Source organism: Mixophyes fleayi, chromosome 7 (genome assembly GCF_038048845.1).
Source record: "Mixophyes fleayi isolate aMixFle1 chromosome 7, aMixFle1.hap1, whole genome shotgun sequence".
In the NCBI taxonomy this organism is placed as follows: domain Eukaryota; kingdom Metazoa; phylum Chordata; class Amphibia; order Anura; family Limnodynastidae; genus Mixophyes; species Mixophyes fleayi.
In genome coordinates, this window is record NC_134408.1 from 58,125,314 (window position 1) to 58,152,869 (window position 27,556).

A 27,556-nucleotide genomic window follows, 5' to 3' on the forward strand; every position below is an offset into this window, starting at 1 on the left:
TGTTCCCCTCCTCATCGCCTGACTGCTGGTGGGGTTGTGGCTACAGGGAATCTATGCTACATATCTGTTGGACTTGCCCAGTTCCCCATCTCTTTCTGCTCTCTTAAAAAACAAATCTGGCATGTGGCAGCCATGGAAGAGATTATTTACCACTTACCACTTACACGACAGAGGTTACGCTTTCAACCAAGTCTGGGCTCCATAGCAGGTGGCGGAGAGCTCGTTCCCCTCTGACACTTAATATCCTCCTGGTGGCCCATGTGTGGCGAGTGGGACCCTGCTCCTGCTGTACCAGCCTTTGGCCTTCTAACACTTTCACATTATCTTCTTTCTGACCGCACTCTTGCCTAGCTTTTGTGGCCTACCCTCTTCTTCCCTCCCCCTTCATATCCCCCTTTACCCACCAATCTATTTTTGGATTATTTTCTGTTTTATCTAAGGTAAAGCAAGAAATAACATAAACAAATTGGTCAATTTATATCCCAAGTTTCCTGTGGACGTATTTCCTGAATTTTATTACAATGTGAATGTCTTTTTATGTACACACTGTGACTTTCAGACTTTGTATTTTGCATGTCTTGTATTGCTTGACCATTCAAAATAAAGAATTAAAAAAAAAAATACAGTCACAATGTGTTCTCACCCCCATGATTTATTCAAGACACAACTGAGGCTTATCCTAGAAGAAATGTAGAGGAATAGTGTAACAGTTAACATTGATGAAGGGGGTGTATAAACTGATGATTGTAGACTGGACTGTGAAGTTATGTTTTTTCTTCCTTGTGCATTTTTAGCTGGACCAAAAAATGTTGCACAAATGTTATTACTGGCACATTTCCAAAACCTGAACTGTGGACAAACTCCTTGTTGTGAGGAAGTAGAGATGAGCAGTTTGGAATCTGAGAAATTCGACAGATCCTAGATTTGGGGTTCCGAGTAGATACAAAACTCCACTTGATCCTTTGTGCCACCATCGGTTCTGAAAACAAGGCAAAATGTAAATTACAGGAAAACATGTAACTAAAACACTTGTTACACAGGAAGTGTGTAATTTCACTACTAGTTAATGCATTTTAAACTGGAATGCATAGCGCCGGAGTGTGCATTTGATAGTGGACATGAGTTATTGCACCTCCTTGATACATGTCTTAGGTATTCATGGGGAATACACACCTACTAGATGTGCTTGGTTGTTATAGTGAAAACCTGTGCACTTACGGTTTTGGCATTTCCGGTTTATGCGTTCCAGGGTGGAATGCATATTCGTTGGAGTGCCTCAATGAGAATACAATGGAGTCATTTCCTCATATGGTTTGCAATGATATGCAGACTATCGCCTTTTGCTAAATCATGAGCTCTAGCTGAATACAATCTGGGATTGTAACTACATGTTTGTTTTAATACCTGTCTTTTCTGTTGATCTTTGTGTTTGTCTTGACAAAGGTCCATATGTAAAACCGGAACATCGACTTATAATGAGAGGTAGATATGGTGATTGTATCTTTTAGCAACCTGACATGTATATTTGCTGCCACTCTGTCACTAATTTTAGCCAGCCAGCTTACTGCAGACTTATGCCATAATTAGTGAAAATTTGGACAGTTGTGAAGAGATCATTAGAATATAGACTGTAAATGACTGCAAATGTCTGTTAATGCTATAAATAATAATATTAGTGCAAAAACACATAATTATACCAATTTTTAAATTTTTTTTTTATTAAATCCAGATTAAAAATCGAAACCTTTCATGATTTTTGGGCAAAACCTGCAACAAAACTAAATCACAAAGTCATTTTACAACAAAAATCACATCCAAAACCAAAACACAGGGGTCAGCACACATCTCTATGAGGAAAGCAGCCAATTAAGCGATTTTGCACAAACTAAGGTGTGTTGCGCTCATACATATTATTTTTAAGTTTGTAAATAACACTGTCTAGGGCCCTGAATGACATCTAGAATTCACAGTCACCCTTCTTAACATGTGTAGCAAATAGAGATGATGAAGGTGAAAAACTGCAATTATATTAGATTGCATACTTCCAAACATTGGCTTGGAGATAATCGGGACATCTGAAAGGGACATGGTCTCGCTAAATTGGGGACATTGCCACATCCCCAAATTGCTGTGGAATATTTTGGATTATGCTACTTCTAACAAAGAAAATAGGTTATCAGTCCAGGAAAAAACAGACAGCCAGACAAACAAAGCCAGCCACTACAGCAACAAAGATGAAATGTCATGAAACATTGATATATGAACATGAATCAGTAGTGTAGAGTTTATGGAGATGCCATGGCAACAATAGACTGAATGTTAAACTCAAGCGCTAAGCAGAACATCTCAAAAAACAGTGTTTCACAATCAAAACAAATCAGACCACATTTTCCCATATCTGTCTCACTGCTATTCATTTCAGTTTCCTGCTGCTAGCAAATAACTTCGGGCAAAAGCATACAGCTTCTTCCACATTAAATCTGCAGATCAGACTGCAGATAATTTCTTTTGTGGAATGTGTTATTCGAGAGATTCATAATTGGTAATTCCCTCAAAGCAAATTACACATTTCCATTACATTAAATTCTATCACAATGTAATTTCCAAGCCTTAAAAATATAATACTATTTAATTATGTTCTATGGTTGTAAATCTGTTCAGCAACTAACTTGGTTTGCCAGATTTTTTACTACTTTTGAAAGTTGCTTTAATCATCATATGACATAAGTTTTGTTTGTGAATTATAGGTCGCTGGATTGAAGATCATGGTGTCATCCACAATCTCATGTTTAATACGGAAACTCTTCAGAAGATTTCTTTTAAGAAAACACAAAATATGTCAGAATGGTGGGACAATGGACCATTACCCCTGTGGATCACTGCACAAAATCAGGTGAAATACAAAACAATATTTTTACATGCTAAGAACAAAATTAAAATATGCTGAATAAATATGTTTACAAAATGTCTTCATGCAGTACTTTGCTAGCTTTTTCCAAAAATGATTACAAAAGTCTATACTTATTCAGCTGGCACCACCTGTCCTTGCTGTCTGTAGCATGCCATACAAAGGAGATAGTAAACAGGTTCAGATGTAATGGTAAATTGTGAAAAATATTGTCCCTGTCATTGTAGCCAATGGCATAATTATAGACATCACAGTATCCACAAATGCAAGAGGTAGCCATTAGTTGCCACAGAGAGCTAGGTGGACTCAATATGCTGTGAAAATTAGTGTCGGACTGGGGCTGGACCACCAGTGGTTGGGACCCATGAACTATTGTGGCAGGGGAGCAGACAGCCACCAAATGAGGTGTGACCAGCAAACAGGCAGTCGATGCCAGCCACTAGAGGGGGCGTGGCCAGCCCACAAAATATATATATTTTTTTATTATTTTGGTACTTGTTAATTTTATGACTGACAATTTAGCTTCTTAATGTAACTACTTCCACTTTCAAATTCTTTGCTGCTGGCCTCAAGTCAATGAATAGGTCATCACATCAGTCAGTTGGACAAAAAATCTACTCAAGTGGAAGTAGCAGCATTGCGCTGGCAATGTTGTCTGTATAATTAGCAAATTCTAAAAGAAAACTGTACATGCACTTATTTATATCAGAGTTAAAGTAATTTCTCTCTCTCTCTCTCTCAAGCTCTGAAAGTGTTGCAGGAAGCTTAGCATCTCTTATATACGGTCTCATACTCTCTTTCATACACACATAAATTCCCACATACTGACCTCTTCCTGCTGTTCTTCTTCTATAGATCAAACAGAGCAGGTAGTGGCCGTGTCTATGCTATGATTGACTGAGGGACTGTGTGATGCTACTCTGTCAATCAGAGCAAAGCAGAGGCTGCTGAAGAATTCCTGCCTGAGCAGGAAACTCCTCAAGACTGCAGAGTGGCACAAGTGGAAGTCCTAGGTTTAGATGTCCAGAATGGTGTGCTTTGGGACTTTGGGGGCTGATGGTGATGGATGAATATAGGAGCAAGAAGAGAAAGCTTAATATTCTAGTAATTATAATCAATACATTATCAATAAGAGGTCATAAAATAAATATAGTGATAGAATATTATATAAAACTTGAAGATGGGGGGATAGGTAAATATGCGTAGTAAATAGGATAAAGATACATAGTGGGATAGAAAGTTGTATGTGCTGCCATGTACTATGAATAGTGCATAGAGAGGTGGTTAGAGAATGCAGATTATGTACATGGAAGCTGGGATGTATAAATGGGTATCTAGTATGATTTCTGTTGGGATGGTTTAATGGAAGAAATGGAATAATGTAAGAAAGGGAAAGTAGGAAAGTAGGAGATTGAGAACTTAGGGAGTAGATGGAAGAGAGACAGAAGAGTTAGTAAGTTGGCTCAATAGGAGAAAGGCAGTACGAAATACAATGTTAAAAATGGGTACTGCAAAGTATGAGAGAAAATATACTAATATTAAAGAAAAATTAATGCAGAAAAAATGGTAAAGGTAGTTGCAGAGAAAGTGACAAATTAATAGTAAAATTAAAGCCATAATTAACCAAGTTCAAATGAATGGTGAATATAAGATGCATAGATAAATAATACTAAATTTGAAACAATAATAATGCAAATAACTATAAGAATTACAAAGAATAATAAGATTTACAAATAAAACATTATAAATAATAATAACAACAACAACAACAACAACATTGACTTCCTCAGTGTTTTCTTTGACAAGAAAAAACAATATAGTGGGAAGAAGGGCCAGGCTTATACAGAGTACATACTGATGAAGAACTTAGCTACGAGTGGCTTTACAGAGCTGCCTATTTATAATGAGTAAATGGGCCACTGCTATGGTGTTTAAACACCAGGAGCTGCTGCTGCTAATTAATGATAAATGTCTGTGCTTATAGCACATGATACTTGAAGTACCAGTACAGACCCATATGTGTCAGTTGAGATAAATGAGTTGTTCCATTGAAAATACACATTTTACCTTTTAAATATAGACTGACACTAAGAGGCCGATTTACCAAAGGACGAAAAGGTCTATTGCTGGCAATAATAGATGGTGATTAGGCTTTGCTTTCACTTTGCGCTATATTTTAATGGGGCTAACGACAGCAAAGGCTCCTCATCCTATTAAGTATACCAAGAATGTGTGGTGCTGCTAATTCTATGGTTCCTTATAAATAATCTAACATAATGATGATGAGGAGGAAGAGGTGGAGGAGGAGGAGGATGATATACAAGAACCACCACAATGTATTGGGGACAATAGATGACTGATATGTTGAGGTAGATTGGAGAGAAGGGACAGATGTTATGGACTTTAAATGAGTAGAAGGAGAGTGAGGGTTCTGGGGCAGGGTGACTCAGAAGGTGCAGTCAGGGGACAGTAGGAAGCCTACTCCATTAGCAGAACGAGGGGTGTTGATAAAGGTGATACTCCCCGTAGAAGAAATCAGCAGGGGAAACATGGTGGTGACAAGTTTCAGCAATGACAAGGATATTAAAAAATAATAGGTCATGAAGTTTATTACAGACAGTTCTAGCATTTCAGAGTGCACAGGAAAGGGGAAGTAGTTAAATGGAGAGATAAGAATGAGGTTGAAGGATGGTGGGTCTTGGTGGGTGGTAAATTGTGGGCTAGAAGAAGGAACATGGGCAGATAGTGAGGGTTAAATTGGGCCAGGAGTTGTGGGAAATGGCACCAGCAGACAAGAGGAGGTGGTATGTGAGAAAGAGGACCAGAGATGGCGGTATGTGGGTGTGATAGTAGTTTCTCTTTGTGTTGGCTGCGAAATGAGGAGGATGTAGGGAGCAAAGCATTTAAAAGGATAGTCAGGTGAGCAAGGGGCAAGAGTGGTAAGTAATGAAGGGAAGTGTTGAGCCAAGATTATTTTGAGAAAGTAGAGGTGGTAATAAACAGGAGGAAGGTGAATTAATGTTTGCATGGAGGGGTTGTGAGAAGGAAAATAATATGTGGAAAATCAGTAGATGTATTGGATAGTAACAGAATCAACCAGTATAGGACAGTAGAAGAAAGTGAGTGTAAATTGGGAGATTGCTGGAATTACAGGGAATGAAAGTGGTTAAAAAGGTGTAAATGTTGTTATCAAGGCATGGTGAATAGCAGAGAATGTGCACCTGGGATAGGAGTTTGAGGTAAGAAATAGAAATATTTTGAAGGTGAGGGTGTTGGATTTTGTGCTCTTGTAGAATTGTTTTCAATGTACAGGAAAAGGGGTTATTCTACCGCGCCAACTGGAGGATTCGATCCCAGCATTAATGCACATATATTATAATAATAATGTGATAAGTAAATAAACTTGTTTTGCTGGGGTGCTACCTAGAAACATAATCGTATCAAAATTGAAAGGAAAAGGACAGAAGTTTCTTTTAATTAGGTGCACTCAATCCTCTGAACTTAACCATTTAATTGAACAAGTTAAACATATGTTTAAAAGCGAAATATAAGGTAAAATTGTGCTCATAGATAAAAATGTGATTAAATGATCTGGATGCACATTAATATTATACCTATATGGTCTTAATACATAGACGATATGGTGTGGAGGTTTAAATTTGGCAATCCTGCAGATATATTCAAGGAGTAATTGTATAAATGACCTGCAGTCACATAGATCTATTATAACGATTCTATGATATCTGTTAAATTAAACTTAAGGTGGTCTAATTGCCACTTGACTCCTTGGTGATTATAACGTGCAGCAGAAAATTCACACCACTTCCGTACTCCTATATAGTTTGGAGTTCTATTTACACTCTCGCAATTCGTATCCTATATATCTAGCCTGAAATAACGGCACCCTGCTATCCTGGATACAATAGTTTATGGGGTGTGAATTGCTAACTGCCTAATGATCCCCTTCTAACTCTGGGTATATAGGGGTATAAGCTGCATTTGCCAATTCCTCCAAGTATAAATTATATCATGTGCATCCAGCTGTAATGCCGACGCGCGTTTCGCTGTCTTGCTTAATTGAGGCAAGCAGACAGGATACACTGACACTTCTTATATACTGTCAGTTCTGTATAGACTGGCTTACGTCACTGCAGTAAGATCTATTTACTATTGGATATTCATCTTGAGTGGCAGTGATATTTTCCAATGGGGGAGTATTATAGCTCCTCCCATCGATTCTCATTGGTCAGTTATCGGTCCGGGTTTGAATGGGAATGAATAAAACTTATTAACCTAAATGTTATATCGTATTTTGTCTCAAATAAAATAGTAAACATGATTTTGGATATTGCATTTCCCCACTTGCCACTAGGCTTGGTCAATCACGACGCTATTCGGTAGTAATGTAATTCATTAAAAAATAAATATTATATCTCCGCCCAGCACTTCCTTATTGGTCCAATGTCGGACCAAAATAGAATTGAAATAAATAGGACTTAATGACCTTGGTGTTGTTTTATATTAAGTCTCTAGTATGGTGCTATTCATAACCCAAATATGACGCTTTCCACTTTACCAATTAAGCCTACCTGATCTGACCTTTTTACTCTGATTTATGATGAATTAAAATTAACTGAAGGCTTCGATATTTGAGTCCATTATCATTCAATTAAACCATACTTATATTTTTGATTGCCTTAACTATCATGCGTCAATAATAAGTATTGTATACCTCTTTACAGAGTAACATAGTAACATAGTTGATGAGGGTGAAAAAAGACACCAGTCCATCAAGTTCAACCTATTTTGGATCTCCTGCGATCCTGCACTTATATTTGAAATTGATCCAGAGTAAGCAACCGCCAATCTGTTTCAAATGTGAAAATCCCCCCAAGACTAAATATTGCAGTCCTATTTTTACCCTATATCCACTACTATCCTTTATTTTAAATTAACAGTCGTATCCCTGGATACACCTTTCCGCTAAAAATGTGTCCCTTTCTTAAACATATCTATTGAATCTGCCATCACAACCTTCCCTGCAATGAATTCCATATCTTGACTGCCCTTACTGTAAAGAACCCCTTCCTTTGCTGGTTGTGAAATTTCCTCACCTCTAACCTTAGGGAATGACCACATGTCCTGTGTATGGTCCTTGGGGTAAAAAGTTCCCATGAAAGCTCTTTGTATTGACCCCTAATGTATTTGTACATAGTAATCATATCTCCCCTTAGACGCCTCTTTTCTAAAGTAAACATGCCTAAACTGGCTAACCTTTCCTCATAACTTAATGACTCCATACCCTTTATCAATTTTGTCGCCCTTCTCTGAACCCTTTCTAGTTCCAAATGATCTTTTTTATAGAGTGGTGCCCAGAACTGTACTGCATATTCAAGATGAGGTCTTACCAACGATTTATACAGTGGCAAAATTACACTGTCTTCCCTTGCATCTATGCCCCTTTTTATGCATGCCAATAATTTGTTTGCCCTTGCAGCTGCTGCTTGACATTGAGCACTATTGCTAAGTCTACTGTCTACGAGCACTCCCAAATCCTTTTCCAATATAAATTCTCCAAAATTAATTCCATTTAATTCATAGATTGCGTTCTTGTTTTTGATCCCTGAATGCATAACCTTACATTTATCTGTTTTAAACCTCATATTCCATTTGGCCGCCCACACCTCCAGTTTATTTAAGTCCCTCTGTAGAGAAGCTACATCTTGCTCTGATTTTATTACCTTACAGAGTTTAGTGTCATCTGCAAAAATAGAAACTTTACTCTCTAAACCATCACCAAGGTCATTAATAAATATATTAAAAAGGAGTGGTCCCAGCACGGAACCTTGAGGCACTCCACTTAAGACTTTTGACCAATTAGAAAATGTTACATTTATCAGAACTCTCTGTTCCCTATTCTCTAACCAGTTTTCGATCCAAGTACAAAGTACTCTTTAATCTTTCTCCATAATTATTAATTTTTCTCAGCTTCTTTTATACCAATCACTATTTGTAATCAGTAAAATTTATATATTTGGATCACCTGGAATATTCAAATACCTAACTTATTTTAGCTAAGTTTATAGATGGGGAAACTTCTTTTTAATCAAGTATCTCTTTTAACTGACAATGTTTTGCCTAATAAGGAGTACAGAAAATCCGTCCCCAGGTGACCTATCAGCTGACCATCAACCACATACCACATCAGAGGTCTTAGCCTTTGGCCATCCCGACGTCCCTAACTATAAGGTAATTTAATAGTGTCACTCTTGTTCAGAACTTTGGACTCGGGGCGCACTGTATATCATAAATATTTATAATTCCAAGGATACTAACCCTCCTTTCCCTAAATATATACCTGATGTGTTGTGATACTATTGCTGTAATATTGATACTATCATCATTTAAACATGTATTTGACTAACTCAAATTTTCTTCTTTCATTATATTTATAGTGATAATTGTGATTATTGATATTATTATCAATAATATATTTTTTTATTATTAATGTGAACTTACTTTAATAATTACTTTTAATTTCTAATGTGAATTTAGGGAAGTTAATCTAAACTTCATTATTATGTGATAAATTAAAACGTGATAAAAGTGAAACCTGATGTGTTTAATAAAATTAAAAATCATTTTTTAAAGGTATTTTAAATATTTGTGTATATCTTGAAATAGTGAATATTTTGAGAATTAAGTTATATTGTAAATATGCTTGATTATTAATACCCGTCTTTTACTTCCTTATTAATCTAAATGGTTTTTCTAATTATAGGTCAACTCTCTCCAGGAGCAAACTCTCATCCCAGCCTGCGTCAGTAAGTATAGTGTTTTCCAGATGGTAACCCTAATGTGCTGGTTTATAAAAAGATGGTATAATTGTTGTTTTCATTAAGTCCATAGGGATGTATAGTCCCCATTAGGAAAATCAGACGTGCTCCTCTTTTCAGTAATTCAGTTCTAATATTATCTCCTCTGACTCCCAATTGTATTTTTTCCATTCCGAATGCTGAAAGATGTTCTGGATTACTATTGTGGAATTTCAAAAAGTGTTTTGCCACTGTTGTGATGGTTTTCATTCTTGATGTGTCTTGGATCGCATTCCTGATATTTCCTACATGTTCTAATATACGTTGTTTTAATGGTCTATTGGTCATGCCAATATATTGCATGTTGCAGGTGCAGGTCAAACAATAAATCATCCCTTGTGAGTCACAATTTATAAAAGATTTGATCTTGTAAGACCTGTTGAATTTATCACTAAATTGTTTGGTTTTCCTAGTAAATTTACAGGCCTTACATTTGCCACATGGAAAAAAGCCAAATACTGGATTACCTATAGTGTTTGTCTTTTGGGTATCTTGATAGTGGCTACGTACAAATGAGTCTCATATGATTTCTAGATCTTCTCCAACTAGTCAAGATCTTATCACCTATCAGTTCATTCAAATCAGGATCCAATTTTAGAACATGGCTGTGTTTTTGTAGACTTTGTTGGATTTTGTGCCATTGATTTTTAAAGGTACTTGTAAATCGTACTACATTATTTTGAGATTTATCATGTAGTTGTGGAAATATCAATTCTTCCCGATTGATTTTCTTAACTTGGTTATAGGCTTTTTAAATTTGTTAACGACTATAGCCTCTTGTGCATAATCCTCCTCGTAGTTCTTTTTCCCGTTTTTGGAAGATAGGTAATTTTCCACTATTTCTTCTAGTACGTAAAAGTTCCCCTTTCGGTATGTTCTTTATTGTTTTCAGGAATGAAAACTAGAGGCATGTAATATACTGTTCGTTGCCGTTGTTTTTCTGAACATGTCTGTACTTAGTTCTTTTTCTTCTGTAATAAATATGGTTAAATCCAGAAAATTAATTTTCTCTGCATTTACATCATAGGTAAGTCTCAGATTCATTCGATTGTTGTTAAGTTGGTTCATAAATTCTGTTAGGAGTTTTCTCTCTCCCTCCCATATAATTAGTATATCATCTATGAATCTCAACCATAATGTGACATGTTCAGTGTATTCTTCATTTTCAGTAATAATTACATTTTCTCTTTCCCACCATCCTAAATATAAATTTGCATATGTGGGGGCACATGTGGTGCCCATCGCTGTGCCCCTAATTTGTAAATAATATTTGTTGTCAAATATAAAATAATTTTTTGTTAGCACAAATTCCAATAATTGCAAAATAAAGTTATTATGATCATTTTGTACTCTATTACCAAGAAATTGTTTAACAGCCCCTAGGCCCAGCTCATGTTCTATGCTGGTATACAGTGTTTTGATATCGCAGGTGCAAAGCCAGGTGTTATCACTAACTGTAATATTTTGTATCTTGCCAAGAACATCTGTTGTATCTTTTATAAATGAAGGTAATGTGAATATAAATTCTTTCAGATGTTTATAAGCATACATGCTGGCTTTCTCTGTTAAATTGCCTATCCCTGAGACTATCGGTCTCCCAGGGGGTCGTTTTTAATTTTTATGAACTTTGGGAAGTTCATAAAAGGTAGGAGTTACAGGATTTTCTGTCCATAAGAAATCAAAATCATTTTTATTAATTATTCCTTCCTCAACAGCATTTTTAATTAGATCTTGATATAAATTTGTAAATTGATTAGCGGGATTAGAGGGTAATCTTAAATAACACTTTGCGTCATTCAATTGTCTCATTATTTCTGATCTGTAGTCATGGATAGGCCAAATTACAATATTGCCACCTTTATCAGATGGCTTTATGACTACATCTTTCCAGAGATTTATCTCTTTAATTGCAGTTCTTTCTTCTTGTGTTATATTACTTTTTTGTGCATGTTGTTCCAATACCATTCGGTCTAGATCTTTAGAGACTAGTTCAATGTAAATAGGGACTTTTGGGCATATCATTGGATTGGGGCTGAAGGTAGATTTTTTTCTTCAATATAGTTGTATTGTCTAATCACGATAGAGGAACATAGGCAGATTCTGATTGTAGTTCTTCCAACATTCTTATCGCCTCCTATTCCTGTCAATCAAAATGATCACTTCTCGGGTTTGGAGTAGTGTTTTGTTGTTTAAAAAATTTATGTAATAGTAACTTTCTACCAAAGAGATGTAGATCTTTCTCTATTGTGAATCTATCCATATTGTTAGTTGGTGAGAATGAAAGGCATTTAGCTAATATGGATTCCTGTGCTGATGATAATTCTTTGTCTGATAAATTAATAATCCTCATTGAGCTATCTTGTTCTTCTAGTACCTTTTTTTCCGATATTGCCCCTGAGGTTTCTTTCCCAATCTCTTAGTTCTCTTTTGCGTGTATTTCTGCCCCCCCCCCAGCGAAACAAGTTTATTTAGTTATCTCATTATTATTATAATATATATGCATTAATGCTGGGATCGAATCCTCCAGTTGGTGCTGTAGAATAACCCCTTCTCCTGTACATATAAGATTTTTGATTCAATTCAATCTTCTTTCTACCAGCACAACTAATAATAAAATGTAATATACAGAGATATAAAACTTACTATACCAATTCAAAAATAAGAACAAGATATAATACCTATCTTTGTTATTTAGAGAGATGACATCTCTTAATATAAGACAAGATTTGATCTCAAGACAAGATAAATGGGGAACAAGTGAATGCTTATTTAATGAAATACAACTTAAAGAGTCAAACAATCTACACTGGTCAGAGGATCTATTAGATCTCAAGCACTTACTAATTAAAGAGACTAAGACTTATTGGAATAGATTGACATTTGACAACTATATTAAACAAAAGCTGGTACCAAGAGGTCTTAGACCAAAAATATTCCCCGCGTATGAATTGGCAACAGATACTTTGAGAGAGGAATAGGAAAAAATACTGTTACAATGCTCACATGAACTCATGAAAGTATTAATAAAACATGATCAAATCAGGTTAGAACAGTACACCTCTGATATTACCAAATTAGGAGAAAAATTGAAAGAACACGAAAATCTGGAAAAGTTTCAAAAAACTTATGAAAAATATAAAAAGGAAGTATTTGACAATGAACAAATGATTAAGGACAAAAAAAGGAAAACGTTTATTAGAGATAAAACTGATTTTGAAAATAAAATGGAATTTAAAAAGAGAAAGATTTGGCAATAATAACAAAAACCCTATACAGATTATACCACTTCGGAGGTGGAAACATCAGATGGAGAAATATTTGAGAGTCCAACTAGAACTAGACAAACAACATCACATCAACAAGATTTTTTAGGGATAAGTTCAGAACATGGAGAATCAGAAAGAGATATCAGAAAAAGAGACGGGGGGGCAGAAATACACGCAAAAGAGAACTATGAGATTGGGAAAGGAAACCTCAGGGGCAATACCGGAAAAAAAGGTACTAGAAGAACAAGATAGCCCAATGAGGATTATTAATTTATCAGACAAAGAATTAACATCAGCACAGAAATCCATATTAGGTAAAGGCCTTTCATTCTCACCAACTAACAATATGGATAGATTCACAATAGAGAAAGATCTACATCTCTTTGGTAGAAAATTACTACTACATAAATTTTTTAAACAACAAAACACTACTCCAAACCCGAGAAGTGATAATTTTGATTCACAGGAACAGGACGCGATAAGAATGTTGGAAGAACTACAATCAGAATCTGCCTATGTTCCTCTATCGTGATTAGACAATACAACTATATTGAAGAAAAAATCTACCTTCAGCCCCAATCCAATGATATGCCCAAAAGTCCCTATTTACATTGAACTAGTCTCTAAAGATCTAGACCGAATGGAATTGGAACAACATGCACAAAAAAGTAATATAACACAAGAAGAAAGAACTGCAATTAAAGAGATAAATCTCTGTAAAGATGTAGTCATAAAGCCATCTGATAAAGGTGGCAATATTGTAATTTGGCCTATCCATGACTACAGATCAGAAATAATGAGACAATTGAATGACTCAAAGTGTTATTTAAGATTACCCTCTAATCCCGCTAATCAATTTACAAATTTATATCAAGATCTAATTAAAAATGCTGTTGAGGAAGGAATAATTAATAAAAATGATTCCGATTTCTTATGGACAGAAAATCCTGTAACTCCTACCTTTTATGTACTTCCCAAAGTGCATAAAAATAAAAAACGACCCCCTGGGAGACCGATAGTCTCAGGGTTAGGCAATTTAACAGAGCAAGCCAGCATGTATGCTGATAAACATCTGAAAGAATTTATATTCACATTACCTTCATTTATAAAAGATACAACAGATGTTCTTGGCAAGATACAAAATATTACAGTTAGTGATAACACCTGGCTTTGCACCTGCGATATTGAAACACTGTATACCAGCATAGAACATGAGCTGGGCCTAGGGGCTGTTAAATAATTTCTTGGTAATAGAGTACAAAATGATCATAATAACTTTATTTTGCAATTATTGGAATTTGTGCTAACAAAAAATTATTTTATATTTGACAACAAATATTATTTACAAATTAGGGGCACAGCGATGGGCACCACATGTGCCCCCACATATGCAAATTTATACTTAGGATGGTGGGAAAGAGAAAATGTATTTATTACTACAGAAAATGAAAAATACACTGAACATGTCACATTATGGTTGAGATTCATAGACAATATACTAATTATATGGGAGGGAGAGAGAAAACTCCTAACAGAATTTATGAGCCAACTTAACAACAATCGAATGAATCTGAGACTTACCTAAGATGTGAATGCAGAGAAAATGTATTTTCTGGATTTAACCATATTTATTACAGAAGAAAAAGAACTAAGTACAGACATGTTTTGAAAAACAACGGCAACCAACAGTATATTACATGCCTCTAGTTTCCATCTCCCCACAACAATAAAGAACATACCGAAAGGGGAACTTTTACGTACTAGAAGAAATTGTGGAAAATTACCTATCTTCCAAAAACGTGCACAAGAACTACGAGAAAGATTATGCACAAGAGGCTATAGTCGTAAACAAATTAAAAAAGCCTATAACCAAGTTAAGAAAATCGATCGGGAAGAATTGATATTTCCACAACGACGTGATAAATCTCAAAATAATGTAGTACAATTTACAAGTACCTTTAAAAATCAATGGCACAAAATCCAACAAAGTCTACAAAAACACAGCCATGTTCTAAAATTGTATCCTGATTTGAATGAACTGATAGGTGATAAGATCTTGACTAGTTGGAGAAGATCTAGAAATCTACGTGACTCATTTGTACATAGCCACTATCAAGATACCCAAAAGATAAACACTATAGGTAATTCAGTATTTGGCTTTTTTCCATGTGGCAAATGTAAGGCCTGTAAATTTACTAGGAAAACCAAACAATTTAGTGATAAATTCAACAGGTCTTACAAGATCAAATCTTTTATAAATTGTGACTCACAAGGGGTGATTTATTGTTTGACCTGCACCTGCAACATGCAATATATTGGCATGACCAATAGACCATTAAAACAACGTATATTAGAACATGTAGGAAATATCAGGAATGCGATCCAAGACACATCAAGAATGAAAATCATCACAACAGTGGCAAAACACTTTTTGAAATTCCACAATAGTAATCCACAACATCTTTCAGCATTCGAAATGGAAAAAATACAATTGGGAGTCAGAGGAGATAATATTAGAACTGAATTACTGAAAAGAGAAGCACGTCTGATTTTCCTAATGTGGACTATACATCCCTATGGACTTGAAAACAACAATTATACCATCTTTTTATAAACCAGCACATTAGGGTTACCATCTGGGAAACACTATACTTACTGGCGCAGGCTGGGATGAGAGTTTGCTCCTGGAGAGAGTTGACCTATAATTAGAAAAACCATTTAGATTAATAAGGAAGTAAAAGACGGGTATTAATAATCAAGCATATTTACAATATAATTTAATTCTCAAAATATTCACTATTTCAATATATACACAAATATTTAAAATACCTTTAAAAAATGATTTTTTATTTTATTAAACACTTCAGGTTTCACTTTTATCACGTTTTAATTTATCACATAATAATGAAGTTTAGATTAACTTCCCTAAATTCACATTAGAAATTAAAAGTAATTATTAAAGTAAGTTCACATTAATAATAAAAAAATATATTATTGATAATAATATCAATAATCACAATTATCACTATAAATATAATGAAAGAAGAGAATTTGAGTTAGTCAAATACATTTTTAAATAATGATAGTATCAATATTACAGCAATAGTATCACAACACATCAGGTATATATTTAGGGAAAGGAGGGTTAGTATCCTTGGAATTATAAATATTTATGATATACAGTGCGCCCCGAGTCCAAAGTTCTGAACAAGAGTGACACTATTAAATTACCTTATAGTTAGGGACTTCGGGATGGCCAGAGGCTAAGACCTCTGATGTGGTATGCGGTTGATGGTCAGCTGATAGGTCATCTGGGGCGGATTTTCTGTACTCCTTATTGGGCAAAACATTGTCAGTTAAAAGAGATTTTTGATTAAAAAGAAGTTTCCCCATCTATAAACTTAGCTAAAATAAGTTAGGTATTTGAATATTCCAGGTGATCCAAATATATACATTTTACTGATTACAAATAGTGAATGGTATAAAAGAAGCTGAGACAAATTAATAATTATGGAGAAATATTAAAGAGGTATACAATACTTATTATTGACGCATGATAGTTAAGGCAATCTAAAAAATAAGTATGGTCTAATTGAATGATAATGGACTCAAATATCAAAGCCTTCAGTTAATTTTAATTCATCATAAATCGGAGTAAAGAGGTCCGATCAGGTAGGCTTAATTGGTAAAGTGGAAAGCGTCATATTTGGGTTATGAATAGCACCATACTAGAGACTTAACATAAAACAACACCAAGGTCATTAAGTCCTATTTATTTCCATTCTATTTTGGTCCAACATTGTACCAATAAGGAAGTGCTGGGCGGAGATAAAATATATATTTTTTAATAGATTACATTACTACCGAATAGCATCGTGATTGAGCAAGTGGGGAAATGCAATATCCAAAATCATGTTTACTATTTTATTTAAAACAAAATACAATATAACATTTAGGTTAATAAGTTTTATTCATTCCCATTCAAACCCGGACCGATAACTGACCAATGAGAATCGATGGGAGGAGCTATAATACTCCCCCATTGGAAAATATCACTGCCACTCAAGATGAATATCCAATAGTAAATAGATTTTACTGCAGTGACGTAAGCCAGTCTATACAGAACTGACAGTATATAAGAAGTGTCAGTGTATCCTGTCTGCTTGCCTCGATTAAGCAAGACAGCGAAACGCGCCATAAACTATTGTATCCAGGATAGCAGGGTGCCGTTATTTCAGGCTAGATATATAGGATACGAATTGCGAGAGTGTAAATAGAACTCCAAACTATATAGGAGTACAGAAGTGGTGTGAATTTTCTGCTGCACGTTATAATCACCAACGAGTCAAGTGGCAATTAGACCATCTTAAGTTTAATTTAACAGATATCATAGAATCGTTATAATAGATCTATGTGACTGCAGGTCATTTTTACAATTACTCCTTGAATATATCTGCAGGTTTGCCAAATTTAAACCTCCACACCATATGGTCTATGTATTAAGACCATATAGGTATAATATTATTGTGCATCCAGATCATTTTAATCACATTTTTATCTATGAGCACAATTTTACCTTTTATTTCTCTTTTAAACACATGTTAATAAAAGTTATGTTTTAAAGATGGTACTAATACTTGTTCAATTAAATGGTTAAGTTCAGAGGATTGAGTGCACCTAATTAAAAGAAACTTCTGTCCTTTTCCTTTCAATTAGAATTGTTTTCAAGTAGAATGTACCACTCCTTTCAACTGCTGTTTAACTCCTGTATATCTCTAACTATACTAAATTCTAACACACACTTATAATAAACACATATAAAATAATAGGCATGCATCCTACACTAGGCTTGAAAACTACACACACTGAAATTGTACAGGTTGCAGAGACATGTTAAAAGTGTCTATATTCAATCCCAAAATAATTTCACGCTAAAAGGCCAGCAATAAAATTTATAAACAAACAAACAGTACATAAAAATCATCATATCATTGATCTAATACAACTTGCACCGCTGAATACTGGATAATGTACTGGCAAAGAGCTAGTATAACTAGTGCAAAGATAATAACTAATGATTTGATACAAATTGCACATCTGATTGCTGGCTAATATATTGGTATAAATATGGTTTAACTGGTGCAAAGATAATTACATGTGGATGAAGAGATTAGTCCATTTTGCTTACCCATTAGCCTGATGTAGAAATAGCTAAAATGAATTGTATAACTCCAATTATACTAAATTATAGGACACACTTGTAACAACACACGCTAGACTTGCATCCCACATTGTGCCTTGCTCCAATGTGGTCCCTGGCCTATCTCTGACATCAGTTTTATTGGCTGGGGTCGCTGGGAAATGTAGTATCCCCATGTGCCAATAGAATAGTACTACCTCAGGACCTCAAGAATAGCCTGAAGATCTGTTTGCCTAATCACACGTGAGGTTGAAGGTACATAAATGGCATCTGGTTTTACCTTTGGCTCTATTTATTCTTATTTTTAAATAATGTAACTTAAAAACAAAGTTAACAGCAGAGATTACCTTCATCACTGAACTCTCTGCACAGTAAGACTCTATGATTGTATGCTTTCACAAGTTGAGCCCTCTCTGTTTCTGATGGTTTCTAATCAGAATATATCTGTTTTTACTTTTTTCCAATTGTTTATAGTTTGTGATATGTCTCTTACCCAGGGCCGATGCTACCAGTATAGATTTTAGGCATTTGCCTTTGGTGTCAGGGTTTAGGGGGCACCTAAAAAACTGAACGAGTGAGCATCGGCTGTTGACAGGGGCAGCAGCAGCTTGCAGGTTATTGCTGTGAAGCTGTCAGCTACTATTCCTGCATGTTGATAATTGGAAATGAGTGTGGTTCTGGGCTCCTCCACTCTCATCACCACTTCCCACTCCAGAATTCAAGACTTTTCCCGCGCGGCCGCCCTTCACTGGAACCACCTCCCTCGTTCCATCTGTCTCTCTCTCCTAAACTGTGCTCCTTCAAACGAGCACTCAAAACTCACCTGTTCCTCAAAGCCTGCCAACCTTCCACTTAACCCCCTCATCTTCTCTACTCGTTCTCCCCTCTCTCCTCCCGGCCTCCACTTTCCTTCCCCATACGTCAACTGCCTCCCCTTGTGCCTGTTTGTTTACCCTCCTTTAGGATTTAAGCTCATATGAGTAGGGCCCTCTTCCCTCTTGTCTCCACTCCTGTTCTTTTGCTCCGCCTCTACTGCATTAACCTGCCAGAGTTTCTGAAGTATTGGTATTTTTTTGTTTATTTTTCTGTACTGTCTCTCCCTGTATAGTCTACTGTTTGTGGCGCCTAACAAATAAACGAAAATAATAATAATAATATGAGGTCACAGCCCAGCACCACACTCCCATGAAAAGAAGATCCCACCCAGTCCCTGCTCCGTACAAGGTAAGAAGTCGTGACTGTGCCCAGGGTTGGGAGACTATATTCCTGATCCACTCAGTTGTGATCCCAATTTTTCTTAGCCTTGCCCATTAGGTTATGTCAATACTGGGCTGACCATGAAAAACAGGGCTGTTTTGGGGATATTATGCATTTACTAAATTATGACAATAATGGTGATAATTAAAAATCTGCATAATGGATTAGTAGTCCTTGCATCTTAGCTTTCTGCCAACAAACATAATAACACGTCACTTAACTGTATGCTAGAAGCAAATGCAGGCAGTATTTTCCCTACATGCAAAATCAATTGCATTTACTTCTGTCGCTCTGTCTCATAGAGAGAGAGAGAGAGAGAGAGAGAGAGAGAGAGAGATTTGTCTCCCTCAATTTTATTGGCTTCTTTGTCTTTCTAGGGTTTGAAGGCTGGTTCTCTTCACTTTCCAGGAGGAAATGCTAACTACAGTGGGAAAACAGTATATAAAGCTCTGGCAGAGTTACCTGATCACCCTGATAGTGATGAGATGGAGTGGAGAGACAACATAGATATAGTCATGAAATGGTTCAATGAAGATAATTTGGACTTTGTAACCCTTTACTATGGAGAGCCTGATAAAACAGGACACCTTTCAGGGCCAGAAACTGAAAACAGAAAAACTATCATTAAACAAATTGATCGAACCTTTGGATATCTCTTGGATGCAATCGAAAACAACAAACTAAAGGATAAATTAAATGTAATCATTACGTCCGATCATGGAATGACCACAGTTAAGAAAGAACCCGCTGTAGAAGAGATTAAGCTGTCCAATTACATTGACTTTAAAGAACTAGTTAAGTTTGACATATTGGATTATGGTGGTTTTGGAATGATTGTACCCAAAGAAGGAAAGGAAGAAGAATTATATCAGAAGCTTAAGGATGCACATCCTCATTTAAATGTGTATAAGAAAGAAGAATTTCCTGAACGTCTCCATTATTCCACACACAATAGGATATTACCAATATTGCTATATGGAGATCTTGGCTACAGTGTAAATGGAGTAAGTATAGTATAGTGCCATTTATTGTTGTGCATGTAGCACATTTAAAACTAAATTACATTTTTTATGCATGCTTTCAGGCCCAGATTTAGGTCTGTGCACAATAGGCAGGGTTTAAGAGTGGTCCACTGGTCACCTACCCACTTCATGACCACATCTAACCCCCATTCCTTCCAATAACATGCAGACAGTAGGTGGCAGATGCACATATGCATTTCATTAATGTAATAGCAACCCTCCCTCTCCAGCATACCTCATAACTGTCCATATTTTGGCAGACCAGTCCTGATTTTATGGCTCTGTCCCGCTGTCCTACCCAGGGACATGTTTGTCCTGTGAGTGAGAATGTTGGGGGGTATCTTCTGTTCACAACTGCTCTACATAGCAGGGCCGCAATGAATGCACACTGCACACCAGGTGTTGCTGTGTTTGGAGAAGAAGTGAGATTAATCTAAAGAACACAGTAGATCTTAAGTAGCACTTAGTAATTGGCATAAAACTGCTTTGAAGGAGATAAATAACGAAAATTTGGTTTTCCATATCATGCTTGCACAATTTACCCCTGCCACAATGTGCATTCCACTTCTAATATATACTTTGCTGTAATAACATAACTCTTTATTTTTTGCAGAGATTCATTTTATACATTAATAAGGGGGATCATGGATTTGACAACAATGAAATGGACATGAAGATGATATTTCGAGCCTTTGGGCCAGATTTTAGAAGTAATTATACTTCTGAACCATTTGATAGCATACACATATACCCACTCATGTGTAAACTTTTGGGTGTCATTCCTGAGCCCAACAACGGCTCTATTGCATTTACTCAAGATATGATTGCAAGCTCTGGTGGCGACTACGAAAAACCAGACAATGACAAGTCCGATAGCCAAAAGGGTAAGTAGCAAATTCCATTTTTTCTGAGCAGTATTATTTATAACTTATTAGTTATTGCAAGCAAATTAACTGTGTTTAAGTTTATTATCAGCTTTAGTCAACAAATTAACATGCCATCTACTAAAGCTAAGTGTCTGTATTAATTCAGGTAGTGAATTAATCTTCTCTTTCTTTTTGTGCCATGTGTTCCTCACACCTACAATAATTAAGAGTTTTCATCAAGGGCATTTCCAAAACACTTGCTCATTATTCATCATTGAGAAGACTGCACGTTAGATCAGCTCTGTGTCTTTCCTCCCACACAATTATCTGTCCACAATTATAAAACATCTAAAAACTTGTGAAGACAGTGGGAAATTATTGTGGGGGTACAAAGGAGTGTCATCATCACTCCAAAGTCAAGGCCATACCATCTATCCCTGGCTTATCTGCATCAACTGACCTACTGACCTACTGTGTACCGAACCCCGGTTTGTCAGTTGGCCCTTCTCCTGCTGAATCCCTGGTTTATCTGCATCAACTGATCTACTGTGTACCGACCCGGCTTGTCAATTGGTCCTTCTCCTGCTGAATCCCTGGCTTATCTGCATCAACTGATCTACTGTGTACCGACCCGGCTTGTCAGTTAACCCTTCTCCTGCTGAATCACTGGCTTATCTGCATCAACTGATCTACTGTGTACCGACCCGGCTTGTCAGTTAACCCTTCTCCTGCTGAATCCCTGGCTTATCTACATCAACTGATCTACTGTGTACCGACCCGGCTTTTCAGTTAACCCTTCTCCTGCTGAATCCCTGGCTTATCTACATCAACTGATCTACTGTGTACCGACCCGGCTTGTCAATTAACCCTTCTCCTGCTGAGTCCCTGGCTTATCTGTATCAACTGATCTACTGTGTACCGACCCGGCTTGTCAATTAACCCTTCTCCTGCTGAATCCCTGGCTTATCTGCACCAACTGATCTATTGTGTACCGACCCGGCTTGTCAGTTAACCCTTCTCCTGCTGAATCCCTGGCTTATCTACATCAACTGATCTACTGTGTACCGACCCGGCTTGTCAATTAACCCTTCTCCTGCTGAGTCCCTGGCTTATCTGTATCAACTGATCTACTGTGTACCGACCCGGCTTGTCAATTAACCTTTCTCCTGCTGAATCCCTGGCTTATCTGCACCAACTGATCTACTGTATACCGACCCGGCTTGTCAGTTAACCCTTCTCCTGCTGTATCTCTGGCTTGTCTGCAGCGGCTGATCTGCTGTGTACCGACCCGGCTTGTCAATATGCCCTTCTCCTGCTGAGTCCCTGGCTTGTCTGTATCGGCTGATCTACTGTGTACCGACCCGGCTTGTCGGTTGGCCCTTCTCCTGCTGGGTCCCTGGCTTGTCTGCACCAGCTGATCTATTGTGTACCGACCCGGCTTGTCAGTTAACCCTTCTCCTGCTGAATCCCTGGCTTGTCTGCATCGGCTGATCTACTGTGTGCCGACCCGGCTTGTCAATTAACCCTTCTCCTGCTGAGTCCCTGGCTTATCTGTATCAACTGATCTACTGTGTACCGACCCGGCTTGTCAATTAACCCTTCTCCTGCTGAATCCCTGGCTTATCTGCACCAACTGATCTATTGTGTACCGACCCGGCTTGTCAGTTAACCCTTCTCCTGCTGAATCCCTGGCTTATCTGCATCAACTGATCTACTGTGTACCGACCCGGCTTGTCGGTTGGCCCTTCTCCTGCTGGGTCTCTGGCTTGTCTGCGTCGGCTGATCTGCTGTGTACCGACCCGGCTTGTCGGTTGGCCCTTCTCCTGCTGAGTCCCTGGCTTACCTGCATTGACTGGTCTGCTGTGTATCGACCCGACTTGTCAGTTGGCCCTTCTCTTGCTGAATCCCTGGCTTAACTGCATCGACTGCATTTAAAACATTATTTTATATGCCATTATTTTGTTTTTCCTGATTGTACATTTACAAGTTTCTACTTTTTACCTGTTATTATTCTTCTACTATTTATATGCCTTTATCTTGTTTTTCCTGATTTTATATTTACCAGCAACTAGTTTTACCTGTTATTATTCTTGCCTATTTCCATTGTCCTTATTACCTCTCCTTCTATTATTCTTTGCCTTCCATGCCCTAATTGGTTATTGTCCTCCATCTTGCTATTGTCTCCCTGCTTATTCTTACCTGTTATCCGCTGTCCTTACTATCTTACTGTTCTGCTATCATTCTTACCTGTCTTCATTGTCCTTATTATCTCACTGTACTGTTGTTCCATGCCCTCCACGCCCTAATTCGTTATTATCTTCCACCTTTTCATTGTCTTCCTGCCTTTGTTCTTACCTGTTTTTCACTGTCCCCACTATCTCACTGTTCTGTTACTCTCTTTCCCTACTATGCCTCCCCGCTCTCACTCCATACCCATACTCTCCCCCCGCCCTACCTCTCCCGTTCCTCCCTGCCATCCCCCGCGCGCTGCTCATCTTGCTAACCTCATCCCCATTTCCCCCCTCTCCTCTCCCCCTTTCTTCTGTGCCCTCTGGAATGCCAGATCCGTCCGCAACAAGTTGACTGCTATCCACGACCTCTTTCTATCCAACTCCTTTAACCTTCTTGCCGTTACTGAAACCTGGCTCTCCGATTCTGATACTACTTCCCCCGCTGCCCTCTCCTATGGTGGCCTCTCCTTCACCCACTCCGCCAGGCCTGGTGCCCGCCCAGGCGGTGGAGTTGGCCTCCTCCTCTCCTCCACCTGTACTTTTCATGTCATTCCCCCTGAACCCTCCCTCTCCTTCTCCTCTTTTGAAGCTCACTCCATCCGCCTCTTCTACCCCATCCATCTCCGCGTCACTGTCATCTACCGCCCCCCTGGCCCCACCTCCCTCTTCCTTGACAACTTTGCTAGCTGACTTCCTCACTACCTCTCCTCCGATCTTCCCATGATCATTCTCGGTGACTTTAATATCCCCATCAACAACCCCACCTAACCTGCTTCCAGCAAACTGCTCACCCTCTCTTCCTCCCTTGGTCTCACCCAATGGACCTCCTCCTCTACCCACTGCCTTGGTCACTCCCTTGATCTTGTCTTCTCCTACCTATGTTATCTCTCTGACTTCTCCATCTCTCCCTTTCCTCTATCCGACCACCATCTTCTCTCCTTCTCTCTCTCCTCTTCTCCTGCTCCCCTCCCCCTGCCCAAACCTACTCTGTCCATACGCAACCTCAATGCTCTTGACCCTGCCTCTCTGTCCTCCTCTCTCGATACCCTCCTTTCTCCCCTTTCCTCCCAGGCCTGCCCCAACCAGGCGGTCTCCCTCTACAATCACACCCTCACCTCCGGTCTGGACGCGGTCGCCCCTGCCCACTCCGTCCACCCCCGCTGCTCCAAGCCCCAACCCTGGCACTCCAAATTTACCCGCTTCCTCCAAAAATGCTCCCGTTCCGTTGAACGTCACTGGAGAAAATCCCGCTCCCTGGCCGACTTCCTCCACTTTAAATTCATCCTTTCATCCTACAGCTCTGCCCTCTCACTCGCTAAACAATCTTTCTTTAAATCCCTCATCTCTTCCCAGTCCTCTAACCCCCGCCGCCTCTTTGCCACCTTCAGCACTCTCTTGGCCCCCTCCCCTCCCCCCACCCCCTCCTCCCTGACTGCCTCTGATTTCGCCTCCTTCTTCTCCTCTAAAATCGAGGCCATCCGACTTGAAATCTCCTCCTCCACTCTCTCTTCCACCCCTCCCACTCTTCTGTCCTCCCCCCAACCACCTTCCCCTCCACTCCTTCCGTCCCACCACCGGCGAGGAAGTCCACTCTCTCATTTTATCCTCCCCCCCACTACCTGCCCCCTGGATCCCATCCCCTCCCACCTTCTTCGCTCCCTTTCCCCCACCACCTGCTCCCACCTCGCTCACCTCTTTAATCTCTCCCTCTCCACTGGCATCTTCCCCTCCTCCTTCAAACATGCTCTCGTATCCCCCATTCTTAAGAAACCTAATCTCGACCCCACTTCTCTCTCGAACTATCGCCCCATATCTCTTCTCCCTTTTGCCTCCAAAATTCTCGAGAGGCTCGTCTGCAGCCGTCTCACCTCCTACCTTTCTGAATACTCCCTCCTTGATCCTCTCCAGTCTGGTTTCCGCCCCCTCCACTCCACTGAAACTGCCCTGGCTAAAGTCACCAATGACCTCCTCTCTGCAAAAGCCAGGGGCCACTTCTCCCTTCTCATCCTCCTTGACCTCTCTGCAGCCTTTGACACCGTTGACCACCCCCTCCTCCTTCACACCCTCCAGTCTTTCGGCCTCTCCGGCCCAGTCCTGTCCTGGTTCACCTCTTACCTTACTCACCGTTCCTTCTCTGTCACCACCTCTGGGTCTCTCTCCCCCCCATCCTCCCTTCCAGTCGGGGTCCCTCAGGGCTCTGTTCTGGGACCCTTACTCTTCTCTCTATACACCTCCTCCCTGGGTGAACTCATCAGCTCCTTCGGCTTCAGCTACCACCTTTACGCTGACGACACTCAACTATACCTCTCCTCTCCTGATCTCTCTCCCTCCCTCCTCTCTAGGGTGTCCGCCTGCCTCTCTGCCATCTCCTCCTGGATGTCCTCTCGATTCCTCAAACTTAACCTTGCCAAAACTGAGCTCATAGTTTTTCCTCCCTCTCATACCCCATCCCCTTCTGACCTCTCCATCACTGTCGACAACACCTCTATCTCCCCTGTCCCCCAACTTCGCTGCCTTGGTGTCATCCTCGACTCCTCTCTCTCCTTTGGCCCCCACATCCTCTCTCTTGCTAAATCCTGCCGCTTCCAGCTGCGCAACATCGCTCGCATCCGGCCCTTCCTCTCCCAAGATGCCACCAAATGCCTTATCCACTCTCTGATCATCTCCCGCCTGGACTACTGCAACCTCCTCCTCACTGGCCTCCCCCACTCTCATCTCGATCCCCTTCGATCCGTCCTTAACGCTGCAGCTAGGCTTATATTCCTCTCTCACCGCTCCTCTTTTGTCTCCCCCCTCTACCTAGCCCTTCACTGGCTCCCATTCCCCTTCAGAATCCTCTTTAAGCTCCTCACACTCACCTACAAGGCCCTCGCCAACTCCACTGCGCCCTACATCTCCACCCTCCTCTCTATTCATGCTCCATCCCGCCCTCTCCGTTCTGCCTCTGACCGTCGCCTCTCTTCCCCCCTTATAACCTCCTCCCACGCGCGTATCCAAAACTTCGCCCGCGCTGCCCCCCTCCACTGGAACAAGCTCCCTCCCTCCATCAGAACTTCCCCTAATCTGTCCAGCTTCAAACGGGCCCTAAAAACCCACCTTTTTCTTAAAGCCTTTCTGTCTCCCACTTAACTTCCTACCTTATCTTCTGCCTCTGTCCCCCTACTCTCCCTCTCTCCCCTGCGTCTCTCTGTCTGTCCACCCCTCCCCTTAGATTGTACGCTCCTCTGAGCAGGGCCATCTCTCCTCCTGTTTCCACCACTTCTAACTCTGCTCTCCAGCTACTTAGCCCTCCTCCTCGAGGGTCCTCCACCCCACGTCCACTCTTGCTCCCTCCTCCCCCCTGGGGGTCTCCCTGTCTTCCGCGCCCTCCTTCTTGGGCCCCGTCGATTGCGGATCCTCCCTCCCCCTTCCCCGCCCTCTCTAGCTGTGCATTGAGCGTACTGAGTTGCTGTGTTTACTGTACTGTGCTGTCTCCCATTGTATTGTGATTTTGTTTGTCTCTGTACGGCGCTGCGGATGCCTTGTGGCGCCTTATAAATAAATATTAATAATAATAAATCATTAGTGTACCCAAGAATGAATACAGGCAAACAATTATGTACAGTCTGTATATGTATAATCTCTGATTCATTGTGTTTGAGGAATCATTTCATGCTTTGCACATGAGGATGCTTAGTACGCTTTGTGTGGCTAATTCATTTTGGTGGTACTCTACACTGTATATGGCACACCTTTAAAAGATCAAATGCACACTATGAATTTATTAGATATATCTAGAGATGGTCACTGACCCCATGTTTTGGTTTTGGATCTGGATTACCATCGTGTTTTGGTTTTGTTTGGATTTGTTTTGCAATTTGTTAAAAAATACAACCAAACAGGGTTTCCCAAACCCAGTCCTCAGGGCTCCCCAACAGTGCAGGTTTTCTGG

The 27,556-nt window shown here is 39.2% G+C and overlaps 1 protein-coding gene across 1 annotated transcript in view; it reads left to right on the plus strand.

The window, feature by feature from the left end:
* Nucleotides 1-2,466: 2,466 nt before the first annotated feature.
* LOC142098702 (ectonucleotide pyrophosphatase/phosphodiesterase family member 7-like) overlaps nt 2,467-27,556 on the plus strand; it is a 33,124-nt gene continuing 8,034 nt past the window's right edge. The window contains exons 1-4 of the mRNA XM_075181519.1: nt 2,467-2,542; nt 2,748-2,893; nt 19,884-20,510; nt 21,142-21,412. Coding sequence (XP_075037620.1) covers nt 2,786-2,893; nt 19,884-20,510; nt 21,142-21,412 — 1,006 coding nt within the window. The 5' untranslated portion in view covers nt 2,467-2,542; nt 2,748-2,785. The remainder of the gene's footprint in view (nt 2,543-2,747; nt 2,894-19,883; nt 20,511-21,141; nt 21,413-27,556) is intronic.